Below are 16,669 nucleotides of genomic sequence, written 5' to 3'. Positions count from 1 at the left end.
TGGGTGCACATCATGCAGATGCAGTTGCCCAGAACACCTGCGCCATCACGGATCTCCCACATCTGGAAATTGGAGCACTGCACCCCACTAAACCCCATTTCCTGCTCTAATTAATTAATTAATTGTATGTTTCAATAAGTGCTTCTAAACTCTGACAGGTAAAGGGTCCCGACCTGCTCAACCCTTTCCGCATCGGACAAACCCCCTTCATCCCGGGAATCAATGGGAAGGGACTGAGGTGCAAAGGAATGACATGTTGACACAGTGGTTGGCACCGCTGCCTCCCAGCACCAGGGACCCGAATTCGACTCCGGCCCCCCTGTCTGTGCGGAATCTGCGCGTTCTCCCAGTGTCTGTGTGGATATCCTCCGGCTGCTCTAGTTTCCTCCCAGAATCCAAAGATGTGCAGGTTAGGTGAGGTAACGGGGATAGGGCAGGGGAGTGGGCCTAGGTAAGGTACTTTTTCGGAGGGTCGGTGCGGAATCGATGGGCCGAATGGACACCTTCTGCACTTGTTAAAAAAAAAATTACTACCCGGAGACCTCCCTGGTAAAACGCCAACGTGTACCGTCACCTACCTCGTCCCGGTATTTATTAATGTAGAAATAGAGTTCATTGAGGGCACTCAGGGTGTTGAAATCGCTGGCGTGGAGGCGGGACTGCTCTGCCAGGTAGGCGTCCATGTCCTGGTCGCTGATGGCCGTCATTTTGCTGATGTCTCGGTAGTACCTGTAGGAGGGCAGAGGCCACAGGTGATTTCGCATTCAGGAGGTAGGGAGGGGCAGCCAGACCAGCGCCGGACAGTCCCGAGTTGAGGGACTCGCTGACAGCCCCCCCACCCCCAGCCCCAAGGTTAAGCGTAGAGCCTTGGAGGTTCCACGGTGACGCCACCCGTGGCTGATTTTCCTGCCCGTTCCTCTTTTCGCCCTCCTCACAACCTATACACATTCCAGGAAGGGCCACTGGCTAATCTACCCCTCCCTCTTCAAAACAAGGAACACTGATGCTCCCACTGGCAGGGTTAACTGTTGCACGACCTTCCCCTCCTCCTCTGTTTCCCTCCTGCTCGCCCCCTGTTGGTGTCTCTATCATTTACCCTCCCTCTTTCTCCCAGTCTCTCTTCCATTCTCCTCCCTTTCCCTGTCTTTTCTTGGTATTGCCCTGCCTCTCTCTCTGCCCTTCTATTGTTCTGCCTCTCTCTTTCTGTCCCCGTCTCTCGCTTACTCCATCTCTCGCCGTCTCTGTCTCCCTCACCGGTCTCTCACCCCGTCTCCCTCATCTGTGTTTCTCTCTCCGACCTCTCTGTCTCCCCTCTCGTCTCTCTTTTTCTCTCTTTCAGTTCTCATTCACTTTGTCTCTCCATGTCTCTTCTTCTCTCCACTTCTGCCTCTTTTATTTGGTCTCGCACTCTGTCTCTCACTCTCTCTGTCGCTCGCTCTCTCTGATTCTTGCTCCCTCTATCTCTGTTGCGTTCACTCTCTGCCACTCGCTCTGCCTCTCGTTCTCTCTCTGCCTCTCACTCTCTCTCTCTCTCTGCCTCTCACTCTCTCTCACTCTGCCTCTCGCGCTCTCTGCTCTCTATCTTTCACTCACTCTCTATCTCTTGCTCTGTCTCTCGCTCGGCCTCTTTCTCTGCCTCTGACTCTCACTCATTTTGCCTTTTTCTCGCTCTATCTCTCGCTTCTCTGTCCCTCTGCTCGCTATTTCTGCCTCTCTTGTTTTCTCCCTATTTCTCTCTCCGTCTCTTGCTCTCTTCATCTCTCGTTCTTTTTCCGCCCCTCGCTCTCTCCATCTCTCGCTCGCTCTCTGTCTCTCACTCTCTCACCCTGTCTCTCACTCTCTCTCCCTGCCTCTCACTCTCTCTCCCTGTCTCTCACCATCTCTCCCCGTCTCTCGCTCTCTCTCAGTCTCTCGCTCTCTCTCCCTCTCCATGTCTCTCGCTCTCTCTCCGTCTCTCACTCTCTCTGTCTCTCGCTCTCTCTCCCCGTCTCTTGCTCTCTCTCCCTGTCTCTCGCTCTCTCTCGCTCTCTCTCCCTGTCTCTCGCTCTCTCTCCCCGTCTCTCGCTCTCTCTCCCCGTCTCTCGCTCTCTCTCCCCGTCTCTCGCTCTCTCTCCCTGTCTTTCGCTCTCTCTCCCGGTCTCTCGTTCTCTCTCTCTCCGTCTCTCGTTCTTTCTCCTTCTCTCACTCTTTCTCCTTCTCTCACTCTCTCTCCATTCCTGATTTGTTATGTTGTAGGTGTAACATAAGCAGCTTCCTTGTGGTGCACTTGACAAAGGAAGGTTCAGACGTGGAGATAACTTCAACACGTTTATTCAACTATTTACACTTCTATTACTCGGGTTCGACACTACTGCTAATCCTACTATAGCTACCCAGACTGACTAACCAGTTGCTGCAATCCACGTGGTGGGTGTAATATTGAATCAACCCTGTGTCTCTACTCACTGACTGTCTCCACTGGAAAGAGGCAGATCATGTGTGTGGTGTCCTTTATATATGGGTTGGTGTAATGCCCTCCTGTGGTCGTATCACCACCGTGTGCATCGTGAATGTCCATTGGTCATGTCCTATCTAACTGATCTATTGGTTGAGTGTGTGTGTTTGATGTCACTGGTGCTCCCTCTAGTGTCTAGCTAGCCTACATGCATTTACATTGATGCACATCACCACATCTCCCTTTTTTATATGTTACATATTTTCTGTACACTTTGAGAAAATTGAACAAGGAACAGGTAGATAGGTTAAGGTATATACAAGTCATGGGAACAGTGATTAAACAATAAGTCCAAATCATTCGTGTGAGTCCAAAAACCATCAATCATCATGGTCACATGTCTCTCTTGGTTATGAACGGCATCAAAGTCCCTGTGCCCAGGAACCAAGAAGTGGTCAAATCACTTCGCTGTCCGATTTGGAGTCCCTTTCTTTTTCGATGTTTGTGATGATGCTGTCGGATGGCATCTTGTAGCCGATAAGGTGTTGACGTTGAAGAGGTACCATCAACAGTATCATTCGAGGTCATGGATGTGCCATATGTCGAAGTTGGATAAGACTGTACATACTGGTTCTGGCCACGTGCTGTGCAGGAAGGGTGATCCTGCTGAGAACCGTTGAAGCTTGTCGAATTGGAAACAGAATTGCTGCTCGCATAAATACCTGGTGATGGTGTGAAACTAGAACCTTGCATCCGATAGGAATATGCCGTCTGGCCAGGCTGGGATGCAGCAAATCCTGGGCTGTAACTAAGGCATCCAGTCTGTAGTGCAGATTGCGCTTGCGGTCGTCCTCCTTTGGTCTTGATTCCATTAGTGGGCAATCCATAGTGCTGGCCTGTCTGAGAATATGCTGCATAGACTGCTGGCTGCTGTATGCCTGAATACTGGGTTTGTCCAGCATGAGCTGTCATTGGCTGTACTGCTGCGGTGGAAAAAATGTGTGGATAGAGCTGTGGTGAATATTGGTGTATTTCTCTTGGATTGTAGCCGCTGCTTGTTATTGCTGACCCAGTGTGATTGTTACGTGACCCATCTCCTGTCGTTGTGGCATCTGCTGTCACCCTGAGCGTGCCATCACTGAGGTTGCGGCACTCCCTGGCTGGAGCAAAGTCCGGCTTACGTGAATCAGAGTCGGCGTTTGGTTGCTCCCCATCTGGAGTCTGGTCTGTTTTAACTGAGTCAGTGTTGGTTTGTGTGTGCAAGGACTGCGCTCTGGAGTCTTGCATTTCTTCTATCGTGGAGTCTGTCCACGAGCTCGCTGTGGAGGCTTGTGATAGGCTGGTTTAGCACACTGGGTTAAATCGCTGGCTTTGAAAGCAGACCAAGGCAGGCCAGCAGCACGGTTCAATTCCCGTACCAGCCACCCCGAACAGGCGCCGGAATGTGGCGACTAGGGGCTTTTCACAGTAACTTCATTGAAGCCTACTCGTGACAATAAGCGATTTTCATTTCATTTTTCATTTCACTGGAGTCACTTCTTGTTCGTGCAAGGATTGCGATGTAGAGTCTTGCGTGTCTTCTTTCGTAGAGTCGGGAACCCTGAGCGGTGCGTGGACCACGCTGTGTGGCAGCAGGCCACTCTCTGTGGGCTTGTACCGCTCTCTGTCTCTTGGTTTCAGGCTGCAGCATCATCCTGCACTCACGAGTCGGGATGTCATATCTGCCGGGCTGAAGATCCTCAAATCCGAAGAACGAATCTGCGTCTGCGTCGGATTCAACACGGGGGTCGCCAATGTGCAACACGTCTAGTTGCGCTTCGGATTTGGTCCTGGGTTAGCCTCCCAAGGTGAAAGGTTCGTCCGAGTCGTAGTCTTCTAGGACCATATCATCACTGTTTGCGTTGGAGCTGGCATTGGGCTCGCGAGGTCCAGAGAAAATGTAACGGTCGGTATCGAAGTATTCAAGGTCGGAATCATCGGTTTGGGCGTAGGTAACTGCGCGTTCCAGGGTTCTTCGGAGGTTAATTTCATTTCCTGGTTCAATTTGAGGCATCGTGCTGTCATTCCAGGTGAAGGAAGGTTGTTTTACGGCTTTAAAAGATTTTTTCTTTGATTTGGGACGTTTCCCCTTTAAATGGGCGTGGTTCGGGACATCTGACATCATGACGCATGTGACGTCATACGTAGGAAGCGTCGCTGTTCCTGTACCTGGGGCCGTTTTCGCGATTGCGCATGCGCCGTGTCTCGCGCATAAGCAATCGGGCCTTCCCGTTCTGTGCGCTTCTCGCGCAACTGCGCAAATGCAGTCCCTTTAGAAAGATGGCCGCCGATCAAAACTGTTCTCTGCTCCGGGATTTCGGCCTCGTGGTGAGTACTGGAGCGCCTCTTACCTTTTCTTGCTGGTTGGAGTGTGTTTTCCTCACAGTATTTGCCAAATTTGTCCAGGACTGCCTGGAAGTCGCTCCTGTTTTGCCCCTTGGAGAACTTGAATTTTTAAAAGATTTCTTCTGCTCTGGCACCAGCGATGGTGAGGAGAAGCTCTGTCTTTTCAGCATCGGCCACGTCTTCTAGTTCGGCTGCTACCAGGAAGATTTCAAACATTTGCCGGAATGCCCGCCAGTTTTCGCGGAGATCGCCGTGGCACTGGAGCTGCTGCGGAACCCGGATCTCGAACATCTTGCCTGGGTATCGTTGCTGGTTGTCACTGTACGCTGAGGTATAGCTATGTGGATTGAAACAGTTCACTCCTGGTACCATGATTTGTTATGTTCTAGGTGTAACATAAGCGGCTTCCTTGTGGTGCACTTGACAAAGGAAGGTTCAGACATGGAGATAACTTCAATACGTTTCTTAAACTATTTACACTTCTATCACTCGGGTTCGACACTACTGCTAATCCTACTATAGCTACCCAGACTGACTAACCAGCTGCTGCAATCCACGTGGTGGGTCTAATATTGAATCAACCCTGTGTCTGTACTCACTGACTGTCTCCACTGGAAAGAGGCAGATCATGTGTGTGGTATCCTTTATATATGGGTTGGTGTAATGCCCCCCTGTGGTCGTGTCACCTCTGTGTGTAACGTGAATGTCCATTGGTCGTGTCCTATCTAACTGATCTAATGGTTGAGTGTGTGTGTGTGATGTTTCTAGAGCTCCCTCTAGTGTCTAGCTAGCCTACATGCATTTACATTGATGCACATCACCACAGTCCCTCGCTCTCTATTTCTGCCTCTCTCTTTTTCTGTCTCTCCCAGGGAACTTATGCTGTTTGGCGTGGTTCAGATGTCACAAACCCCCCCCCCCCCCCGCAATTCCCACTCACCCCCTAACCCACCCCCTCACCAACAGCCCCTCCCCCCCCCCTCACCAGCAGCTCCCCCCCCCCCCCCCCCCCCGATCCTCCACCCAAGCCCTCCTCGCCCCAGCGGACGGCTGGCCACCTCCGGGCCCGAAAACCCACCTTTCCACCCAGGTCTTGTAGTTGGGGATGTCTTTGGCATAGAGGAGCTTGTTGGAGGGCGAGTCCTTGCCGAGGCGGTGCTCGGAGGTGGAGCACGAGTCCATGAAGGTCTGCGCCACGACCGAGAGGCAGGCGTCGGTGATACTGCTCTTGTGGATATCGAAGACAAACTGGGGATTCTTGATGACGTTCACCCAGAAACGCAACGGGAGGCTGGAGGGCCCAGAACGGGGGAGGAGAGGGGGGGAGGAATAGACGAGAGGTTAGTATCCGGGGAGCGACCAAGGAATGGAGCTTCGCACAAAGCAACAACAACTGGGGTGAGGCTACAGTCCCACCTCGGGCCTAGTGTTTGGGGGCTTTGATGTGCCACCAAGTGATGTGTAAGATAAAGAGCACAGTAACAGCCAGCCCGCCAAGCAGTCTTTCTGCTCCACTTGATCCTCCCTCCATTTGTCCTCCAGAGATAGGGAGGGTTGTAGGGGCTGGAGGAGGTTACAGGGATAGGGAGGGTTGTAAGGGTTGGAGGAGGTTACAGGGATAGGGAGTGTTGTAGGGACTGGAGGAAGTTACAGAGAAAGGGAGGGTTGTAGAGGCTGGAGGAGGTTACAGAGATAGGGAGGGTTGTCGGAGTGGAGGAGGTCTCAGGGATAGGGAGGGTTATAGGGGCTGGAGGTGGTTACAGAGATAGGGAGGTTGTAAGGACTAGAGGAGGTTACAGGGATAGGGAGGGTTGTCGGAGTGGAGGAGGTCTCAGGGATAGGGAGGGTTGTCGGGGCTGGAAGAGGTCTCAGGGATAGGGAGGGTTGTAGGGGCTGGAGGTGGTTACAGAGATAGGGAGGTTGTAAGGACTAGAGGAGGTTACAAGGATAGGGAGGGTTGTCGGAGTGGAGGAGGTCTCAGGGATAGGGAGGGTTGTCGGGGCTGGAGGAGGTCTCAGGGATAGGGAGGGTTGTAGGGGCTGGAGGAGGTTACAGGGATAGGGAGGGTTGTCAGAGTGGAGGAGGTATCAGGGATAGGGAGGGTTGTCGGAGTGGAGGAGGTTACAGAGATAGGGAGGGTTGTCGGAGTGGAGGAGGTCTCAGGGATAGGGAGGGTTGTAGGGGCTGGAGGAGGTCTCAGGGATAGGGAGGGTTGTCAGAGTGGAGGAGGTATCAGGGATAGGGAGGGTTGTAGGAGTGGAGGAGGTCTCAAGGACAGGGAGGGTTGTCAGAGTGGAGGAGGTATCAGGGATAGGGAGGGTTGTCGGGGCTGGAGGAGGTCTCAGGGATAGGGAGGGTTGTCAGAGTGGAGGAGGTATCAGGGATAGGGAGGGTTGTCGGAGTGGAGGAGGTTACAGAGATAGGGAGGGATGTCGGAGTGGGGGAGGTCTCAGGGATAGGGAGGGTTGTCAGAGTAAAGGAGTCTCAGGGATAGGGAGGGTTGTTGGAGTGGAGGAGGTTACAGAGATAGGGAGGGTTGTAGGGACTGGAGGAGGTCTCAGGGATAGGGAGGGTTGTCGGAGTGGAGGAGGTCTGAGGAATAGGGAAGGTTGTCGGAGTTGAGGAGGTTACAGAGATAGGGAGGGTTGTCGGAGTGGAGGAGGTCTCAGGGATAGGGAGGGTTGTCAGTGCGGAGGAGGTCTCAGGGATAGGGAGGATTGTAGGGACTGGAGGAGGTCTCAGGGATAGGGAGGATTCTCACCAGTTGCTTTTCCACGTGTGTCTCACATCAGGATCTGTGATCAGCTGTTGGTCTGCCTGCTCGTCCAGGAAGTCGAACATGTATTTGATGGCGAGGGGCAGGGCACTGCCTCGGTGAGCCGTACTGAACACGGTCTCAAACAGATCATCCAGAAACTTCTGCAGAGTACCCTGTGGCAACAGCAGAGACAGTGAGCTGGTTAGAGAGAGAGGGACAGAGATAGAGGGTACAGAGGAGGGGGAGAGATACGATGGAAGAAGAGACACCGAGGATGGAGGGAGAGAAGCGAGAGAGTTGGTTGGTAGAAGGCGAGGGGGATGGGAGGAGGGAAGGAGAGGGCTAATGAGAGAAAGTAGAGAAGAGGGAGACAACAAGCAAGAGGAGGGGAAGGAAAGGACGAGGAAAGAGGGAGAAGGGAAAAAGAGCGGGAAGAAAAAAGGGGAGTTGGTGACGGAGAATGGGAGGGAGACCGAGAGAAGAAAACAAAAGTGATGGATTGGAGGGGTTGGGAGAGGGACAAAAAGAACGAGAGAGAGACAGAGAGAAAGAGAGAGAGACAGAGAGAGGGAATGGGAAATACAGAGAAAGAGTGAGAGAGAGAAACAGAATGATAGAATGATAGAGGGAGACAGAGAGAGAAAACAAAGGGGGTGGGAGAGGGACAGAAAGAGAGAAATTGAGAGAGACAGAAGGACAGATAGAGAGAATGAGAGAGAAATGCATAGAAAAAATGAGAAAGAAAGCAAGAGAGAGAGAGACAGAACGAGAGAGAGAGGGACTAAGAAATATAAGTGAGAGAGACGGAGAATGACAGAGCGTGAGAGTGAGAAAGACAGAGAGAAAGAGGCAGAAATAGGGATTGATAAATACAGAGAAAGAGAGAGAGATGGAGAATGACAGAGTGATAGAGCGAAAGAGTGAGAGAGACAGAGTGAGAGAGAGAGAGAGAGAGCGAGAGCAAGAGTGAAAGACAGCGAGAGAGACAGATTGAGAGACAGAGAGAAAGGGAGTGATTGGGAGAGAGACAGAAAGGACTGATGGAGGGGCAGCACAGTAGTATAGTGGTTAGCACAATTGCTTCACAGCTCGAGGGTCCCAGGTTCGATTTCTGGCTTGGTCACTGTCTGTGCAGAGTCTGCACTTTTTCCCTGTGTGCGTGGGATTCCTCCGGTTTTCTCCCACAGTCCAAAGATGCGCGGGTTAGGTGGATTGGCTATGATAAATTACCCTTAGTGTCCAAAATTGCCCTTAGTGTTGGGTGGGGTTACTGGGTGACGGGGATGGAGTGGAGGTGTGGGCTTGGGTAGGGTGCTCTTTCCAAGAGCTGGTGCAGACTCGATGGGCCGAATTGCCTCCTTCTGAACTGTAAATTCTATGAATGATAGAAATACAGAGAAAGAGTGAGAGACAGAATGAGAGTGAGAGAGAGACAGCAAGAGAGAGAGAGAGAGAGAGACAGTGACAGAGACAGCAAGAGAGAGAGAGAAACAGAGAGAAAGACAGAGTAAGAGAGAGGATAGATGCGGAATACCTCAGTGATTTACAGGTACTCTAATGGATTAACATTTGATACCTTAGTGGCGAGCAGTCTGGTGAGATAAATCTCCGACACCATCTTACTGCCCCGGTCCCCCTCCTTCTGATCTGTGTGATCGTGGTTCCTGACCAGATGCCAGAGTTTGGTGCCGGTCTCCTGATCCGGAGTGATCATGGGGACCCGGGAACGCATACTGTCTGGGCTGCTGGCTGTCCGGAGCATGCTCTCTGCAAAATGGGAATGGCAGAGAGTGATCCTTGTTAAAGTTAGTCAACCATTTATCCCACCTACTCCCAATACCCCACATCACACCCCGCATCCCACACCCTCGCAATGTCCCCCACACCCTCTCCCATATCCCACACCCCACCCCGCATCCCACACCCTCCCAATGTCTCCCACACCCTCTCCCATATCCCCCACCCTCCCAATGTCCCCCACACCCTCTCGCATATCCCACACCCTCGCAATATCCCCCACAACCTCTTTCATATCCCACACCCCACCCCGCATCCCACACCCTCGCAATGTCCCCTACACCCTCTCCCATATCCCACACCCTTCCCATGTCCCCCACACCCTCTCCCATATCCCACACCCTCTCCCATATCCCACACCCTCGCAATGTCCCCCACACACTCTCCCATATCCCACACTCTCCCAATGTCCCCCACACCCTCGCCCATATCCCACACCCTCGCAATGTTCCACACCCTCGCAATGTCCCCCACACAATCTCCCATATCCCCTACCCTCCCAATGTCCCCTACACCCTCTCCCATATCCCACACCCTTCCCATGTCCCCCACACCCTCTCCCATACCCCACACCCTCTCCCATATCCCACACCCTCGCAATGTCTCCCACACACTCTCCCATATCCCACACTCTCCCAATGTCCCCCACACCCTCTCCCATATCCCCCACCCTTGCAATGTTCCACACCCTCGCAATGTCCTCCGCACCCTCTCCCATATCCCACACCCTCCTAATGTCCCCTACACCCTCTCCCATATCCCACACCCTTCCCATGTCCCCCACACTCTTCCCATATCCCACACCCTTCTCATGTCCCCTTCACCCACTCCCATATCCCACACCCTTCCCATGTCCCCCACACCCTCTCCCATATCCCACACCCTCCCAATGTCCTCCACACCCTCTCCCATATCCCACACCCTTATTATGCCCCCTACACTTCCCATATCCCACACCCTCCCAATACCCCCCATACCCTCACTATATCTGCCACACCCTCTCCAACATCCCCCTCAGCCTCTCCCACACCCTTCCCATATCCCCCACACCCTCACCATATCTCCCACACCCTCTCCCAATATCACCAACCCTATCCCGATATCTCCCACACTCTCCCAATATCTCTCACTATCTCGAAATATTCCCCACCATCTCCCAATATATTCCACTTTCTCCAATATCTTCCACCCTCTCCCAATGTCCCCCGCTCCTCACCACACATCCCACACCTTTTCCCATGACCCCCACACCCTCTCCCATGTCTCACACCCTTCCCATATCCCACACCCCACCAATGTCCCCCACACACTCTCCCATATCCGACACCCTCCCAATGTTCCACACCCTCGCAATGTCCCCCACACCCTCTCCCATATCTCACACCCCACCCCGCATCCCACACCCTCCCAATGTCCCCCACACCCTCTCCCATATCCCACACCCTCGCAATGTGCCCCACACCCTCCCAATACCCACACCCCACCCGCATCCCACACCTTACCAATGTCCCCCACACCCTCTCCCATATCCCACACCCTTCCCATGTCCCCCACACCCTCCCCCATATCCCACACCCTCCCAGTGTCCCCCACACGGTCTCCCATATCCCACACCCTTCCCATGTCCCCCACACCCCCTCCCATATCCCACATCCTTCCCATGTCCCCCACACCCTCTCCCATATCCCACACCCTCCCAATGTCCCCCACACCCTCTCCCATATCCCACACCCTCCCAATGTCCCCACACCCTCTCCCATATCCCACACCCTTCCTATGTCCCCCACACCCTTCCCATGTCCCCCACACCCTTCCCATGTCCCCCACACCCTCTCCCATATCCCACACCCTCCCAATGTCCCCCACACCCTCTCCCATATCCCACACCCTTCCCATGTCCCCCACACGCTCTCCCATATCCCACACCCTTCCCATGTCCCCCACACTCTTCCCATATCCCACACCCTTCTCATGTCCCCTTCACCCACTCCCATATCTCACACCCTTCCCATGTCCCCCACACCCTCTCCCATATCCCACACCCTCTCCCAAATGTCCCCCACACCCTATCCCATATCCCACACCCTTCCCATGTCCCCCACACCCTTCCCATATCCCACATCCTCCCAATGTCCCTCACACCCTCTCAATGTTCCCCACATCCTCTCCCATATCCCACACCCTTCCCATGTCCCCCACACCCTCTCCCGTATCCCACACTCTTCCCATGTCCCCCACACCCACTCCCATATCCCTCACTCTTGCAATGCCCCCCCACACCCTCTCCCAAATCCCACACCCCACCCCGCATCCCACACCCTTCCCATGTCCCCCACACACTCTCCCATGTCTCACACCCTTCCCATATCCCACACCCCACCAATGTCCCCCACACACTCTCCCATACCCTCGCAATGTCCCCCACACCCTCCCATATCCCACACCCTCCCAATGTTCCACACCCTCCCAATGTCCCCCACACCCTCTCCCATATCTCACACCCCACCCCGCATCCCACACCCTCCCAATGTCCCCCACACCCTCTCCCATATCCCACACCCTCGCAATGTCCCCCACACCCTCTCCCATATCCCACACCCTTCCCATGTCCTCCACACCTTCTCCCATACCCCACACCCTCCCAGTGTCCCCCACACCCTCTCCCATATCCCACACCCCACCCCACATCCCACACCCTCCCGATGTCCCCCACACCGTCTCCCATATCCCACACCCTTCCCATGTCCCCCACACCCTCTCCCATATCCCACATCCTTCCCATGTCCCCCACACCCTCTCCCATATCCCACACCCTCCCAATGTCCCCCACACCCTCTCCCATATCCCACACCCTCCCAATGTCCCCACACCCTCTCCCATACCCCACACCCTTCCCATGTCCCCCACACCCTTCCCATGTCCCCCACACCCTTCCCATGTCCCCCACACCCTCTCCCATATCCCACACCCTCCCAATGCCCCCCACACCCTCTCCCATATCCCACACCCTCCCAATGTCCCCCACACCCTCTCCCATATCCCACACCCTCCCAATGTCCCCCACACCCTCGCCATATCCCACACCCTTCCCATGTCCCCCACACCCTCTCCCATATCCCACACCCTCCCAATGTCCCCCACACCCTCTCCCATATCCCACACCCTTATTATGCCCCCCACACTTCCCATACGCCACACCCTCCCAATGCCTCCCACACCCTCACTATATCTGCCACACCCTCTCCAACATCCCCCTCAGCCTCTCCCACACCCTTCCCATATCCCCCACACCCTCACCATATCTCCCACACCCTCTCCCAATATCACCAACCCTATCCCGATATCTCCCACACTCTCCCAATATCTCTCACTATCTCAAAATATTCCCCACCATCTCCCAATATATTCCACTTTCTCCAATATCTTCCACCCTCTCCCAATTTCCCCCGCTCCTCACCACACATCCCACACCCTTCCCATATCCCCCACACCCTCTCCCATGTCTCACACCCTTCCCATATCCCACACCCACCAATGTCCCCCACACACTCTCCCATATCCGACACCCTCGCAATGTCCCCCACACCCTCTCCCATATCCCACACCCTCCCAATGTTCCACACCCTCGCAATGTCCCCCACACCCTCTCCTATATCTCACACCCCACCACGCATCCCACACCCTCCCAATGTCCCCCACACCCTCTCCCATATCCCACATCCTCGCAATGTGCCCCACACCCTCCCAATACCCACACCCCACCCGCATCACACACCTTACCAATGTCCCCCACACCCTCTCCCATATCCCACACCCTTCCCATGTCCCCCACACCCTCTCCCATATCCCACACCCTCCCAGTGTCCCCCACACCCTCTCCCATATCCCACACCCCACCCCGCATCCCACACCCTCCCGCTGTCCCCCACACCGTCTCCCATATCCCACACCCTTCCCATGTCCCCCACACCCCCTCCCATATCCCACATCCTTCCCATGTCCCCCACACCCGCTCCCATATCCCACACCCTCCCAATGTCCCCCACACCCTCTCCCATATCCCACACCCTCCCAATGTCCCCACACCCTCTCCCATATACCACACCCTTCCCATGTCCCCACACCCTTCCCATGTCCCCCACACCCTCTCCCATATCCCACACCCTCCCAATACCCCCACACCCTCTCCCATATCCTTCAATCTCCCAATGTCCCCCACACCCTCTCCCATATCCCACACCCTCCCAATGTCCCCCACACCCTCCCAATGTCCCCCACACCCTCTCCCATATCCCACACCCTTCCCATGTCCCCCACACCCTCTCCCATATCCCACACCCTTCCCATGTCCCCCACACTCTTCCCATATCTCACACCCTTCTCATGTCCCCTTCACCCACTCCCATATCTCACACCCTTCCCATGTCCCCCACACCCTCTCCCATATCCCCCACCATCTCCCATATCACACACTCTCCCAATGTCCCCCACACCCTCTCCCATATCCCACACACTCCCAAATGTCCCCCACACCCTCTCCCATATCCCACACCCTTCCCATGTCCCCCACACCCTCTCCCATATCCCACACCCTTCCCATTTCCCCCACACCCTCACCATATCCCACACCCTCCCAATGTCCCCCACACCCTCTCCCATATCCCACACCCTTATTATGCCCCCCACACTTCCCATATCCCACACCCTCCCAATGCCCCCCACACCCTCACTATATCTGCCACACTCTCTCCAACATCCCCCTCAGCCTCTCCCACACCCTTCCCATGTCCCCCACACCCTCACCATATCCCACACCCTTCCCATGTCCCCCACACCCTCTCCCATATCCCACACCCTCCCAATGTCCCCCACACCCTCGCCATATCCCACACCCTTCCCATGTCCCCCACACCCTCTCCCATATCCCACACCCTCCCAATGTCCCCCACACCCTCTCCCATATCCCACACCCTTATTATGCCCCCCACACCCTCACTATATCTGCCACAACCTCTCCAACATCCCCCTCAGCCTCTCCCACACCCTTCCCATATCCCCCACACCCTCACCATATCTCCCACACCCTCTCCCAATATCACCAACCCTATCCCGATATCTCCCACACTCTCCCAATATCTCTCACTATCTCGAAATATTCCCCACCATCTCCCAATATATTCCACTTTCTCCAATATCTTCCACCCTCTCCCAATGTCCCCCGCTCCTCACCACACATCCCACACCTTTTCCCATGTCCCCCACACCCTCTCCCATGTCTCACACCCTTCCCATATCCCACACCCCACCAATGTCCCCCACACACTCTCCCATATCCGACACCCTCCCAATGTTCCACACCCTCGCAATGTCCCCCACACCCTCTCCCATATCTCACACCCCACCCCGCATCCCACACCCTCCCAATGTCCCCCACACCCTCTCCCATATCCCACACCCTCGCAATGTGCCCCACACCCTCCCAATACCCACACCCCACCCGCATCCCACACCTTACCAATGTCCCCCACACCCTCTCCCATATCCCACACCCTTCCCATGTCCCCCACACCCTCTCCCATATCCCACACCCTCCCAGTGTCCCCCACACCGTCTCCCATATCCCACACCCTTCCCATGTCCCCCACACCCCCTCCCATATCCCACATCCTTCCCATGTCCCCCACACCCTCTCCCATATCCCACACCCTCCCAATGTCCCCCACACCCTCTCCCATATCCCACACCCTCCCAATGTCCCCACACCCTCTCCCATATCCCACACCCTTCCTATGTCCCCCACACCCTTCCCATGTCCCCCACACCCTTCCCATGTCCCCCACACCCTTCCCATGTCCCCCACACCCTCTCCCATATCCCACACCCTCCCAATGTCCCCCACACCCTCTCCCAAAACCCACACCCTTCCCATGTCCCCCACACCCTCTCCCATATCCCACACCCTTCCCATGTCCCCCACACTCTTCCCATATCCCACACCCTTCTCATGTCCCCTTTACCCACTCCCATATCTCACACCCTTCCCATGTCCCCCACACCCTCTCCCATATCCCACACCCTCTCCCAAATGTCCCCCACACCCTCTCCCATATCCCACACCCTTCCCATGTCCCCCACACCCTCTCCCATATCCCACACCCTTCCCATGTCCCCCACACCCTCACCATATCCCACACCCTTCCCATGTCCCCCACACCCTCTCCCATATCCCACACCCTCCCAATGTCCCCCACACCCTCGCCATATCCCATACCCTCCCAATGTCCCCCACATCCTCTCCCAAATCCCACACCCTTATTATGCCCCCCCACACTTCCCATATCCCACACCCTCCCAATGCCCCCCACACCCTCACTATATCTGCCACACCCTCTCCAATATCCCCCTCAGCCCCTCCCACACCCTTCCCATATCCCCCACACCCTCACCATATCTCCCACACCCTTTCCCAATATCACCAACCCTATCCCGATATCTCCCACACTCTCCCAATATCTCTCACTATCTCGAAATATTCCCCACCATCTCCCAATATATTCCACTTTCTCCAATATCTTCCACCCTCTCCCAATTTCCCCCGCTCCTCCCCATGTCCCCATCCTCTCTTCATATCCCACACCCTCTCCCAAAATCCCACACTCTCTCCCTTTATCCCAGACCCTCTCTCCTTATCCACATTCCCACCCTCCATCCAAATACTGCATTCCCACCTCACCTCATGTAACTGTAAATCCCACCTCCCGTATCCCTGAATTCTACCTTCTCCCCATATCCCTCAATCCGCACCCTCTCCCCGTATCCCTCAATCCCCACCCTCTCCCCGTCTCCCTCAATCCCCACCCTCTCCCCGTATCCCTCAATCCCCACCCTCTCCCCGTCTCCCTCAATCCCCACCCTCTCCCCGTCTCCCTCAATCCCCACCCTCTCCCCGTCTCCCTCAATCCCCCCTCCCCGTCTCCCTCAATCCCCTCTCCCCGTCTCCCTCAATCCCCACACTCTCCCCCTCTCCCTCAATCCCCACCCTCTCCCAGTCTCCCTCAATCCCCTCTCCCCGTCTCCCTCAATCCCCACACTCTCCCCGTCTCCCTCAATCCCCACCCTCTCCCCGTATCCCTCAATCCCCACCCTCTCCCTGTATCCCTGAATCCACACCCTCTCCCCATATCCCTCAATCCCCACCCTCTCCCGTCTCCCTCAATCCCCACCCTCTCCCCGTATCCCTCAATCCCCACCCTCTCCCCATATCCCTCAATCCCCACCCTCTCCCAGTATCCCTC

The 16,669-nt window shown here is 55.2% G+C and overlaps 1 protein-coding gene across 1 annotated transcript in view; it reads right to left on the bottom strand.

Annotated features, from left to right (window-relative positions):
- Positions 1–16,669, bottom strand: part of plxna3 (plexin A3) — a 297,717-nt gene that overhangs the window by 10,458 nt on the left and 270,590 nt on the right. Inside the window, exons 28-31 of the mRNA XM_072487943.1 lie at positions 9,154–9,344; positions 7,581–7,750; positions 5,898–6,110; positions 579–729 (exon numbers count right to left, since the gene is read on the bottom strand). Of these exons, the coding sequence (XP_072344044.1) occupies positions 579–729; positions 5,898–6,110; positions 7,581–7,750; positions 9,154–9,344 (725 nt within the window). The remainder of the gene's footprint in view (positions 1–578; positions 730–5,897; positions 6,111–7,580; positions 7,751–9,153; positions 9,345–16,669) is intronic.

The sequence above is a fragment of the Scyliorhinus torazame genome, chromosome 22 (assembly GCF_047496885.1).
Source record: "Scyliorhinus torazame isolate Kashiwa2021f chromosome 22, sScyTor2.1, whole genome shotgun sequence".
Lineage (NCBI taxonomy): Eukaryota > Metazoa > Chordata > Chondrichthyes > Carcharhiniformes > Scyliorhinidae > Scyliorhinus > Scyliorhinus torazame.
The sequence above is the reverse complement of the archived record's forward strand: the minus strand, read 5'-3'. Positions and strand labels throughout refer to the sequence as shown.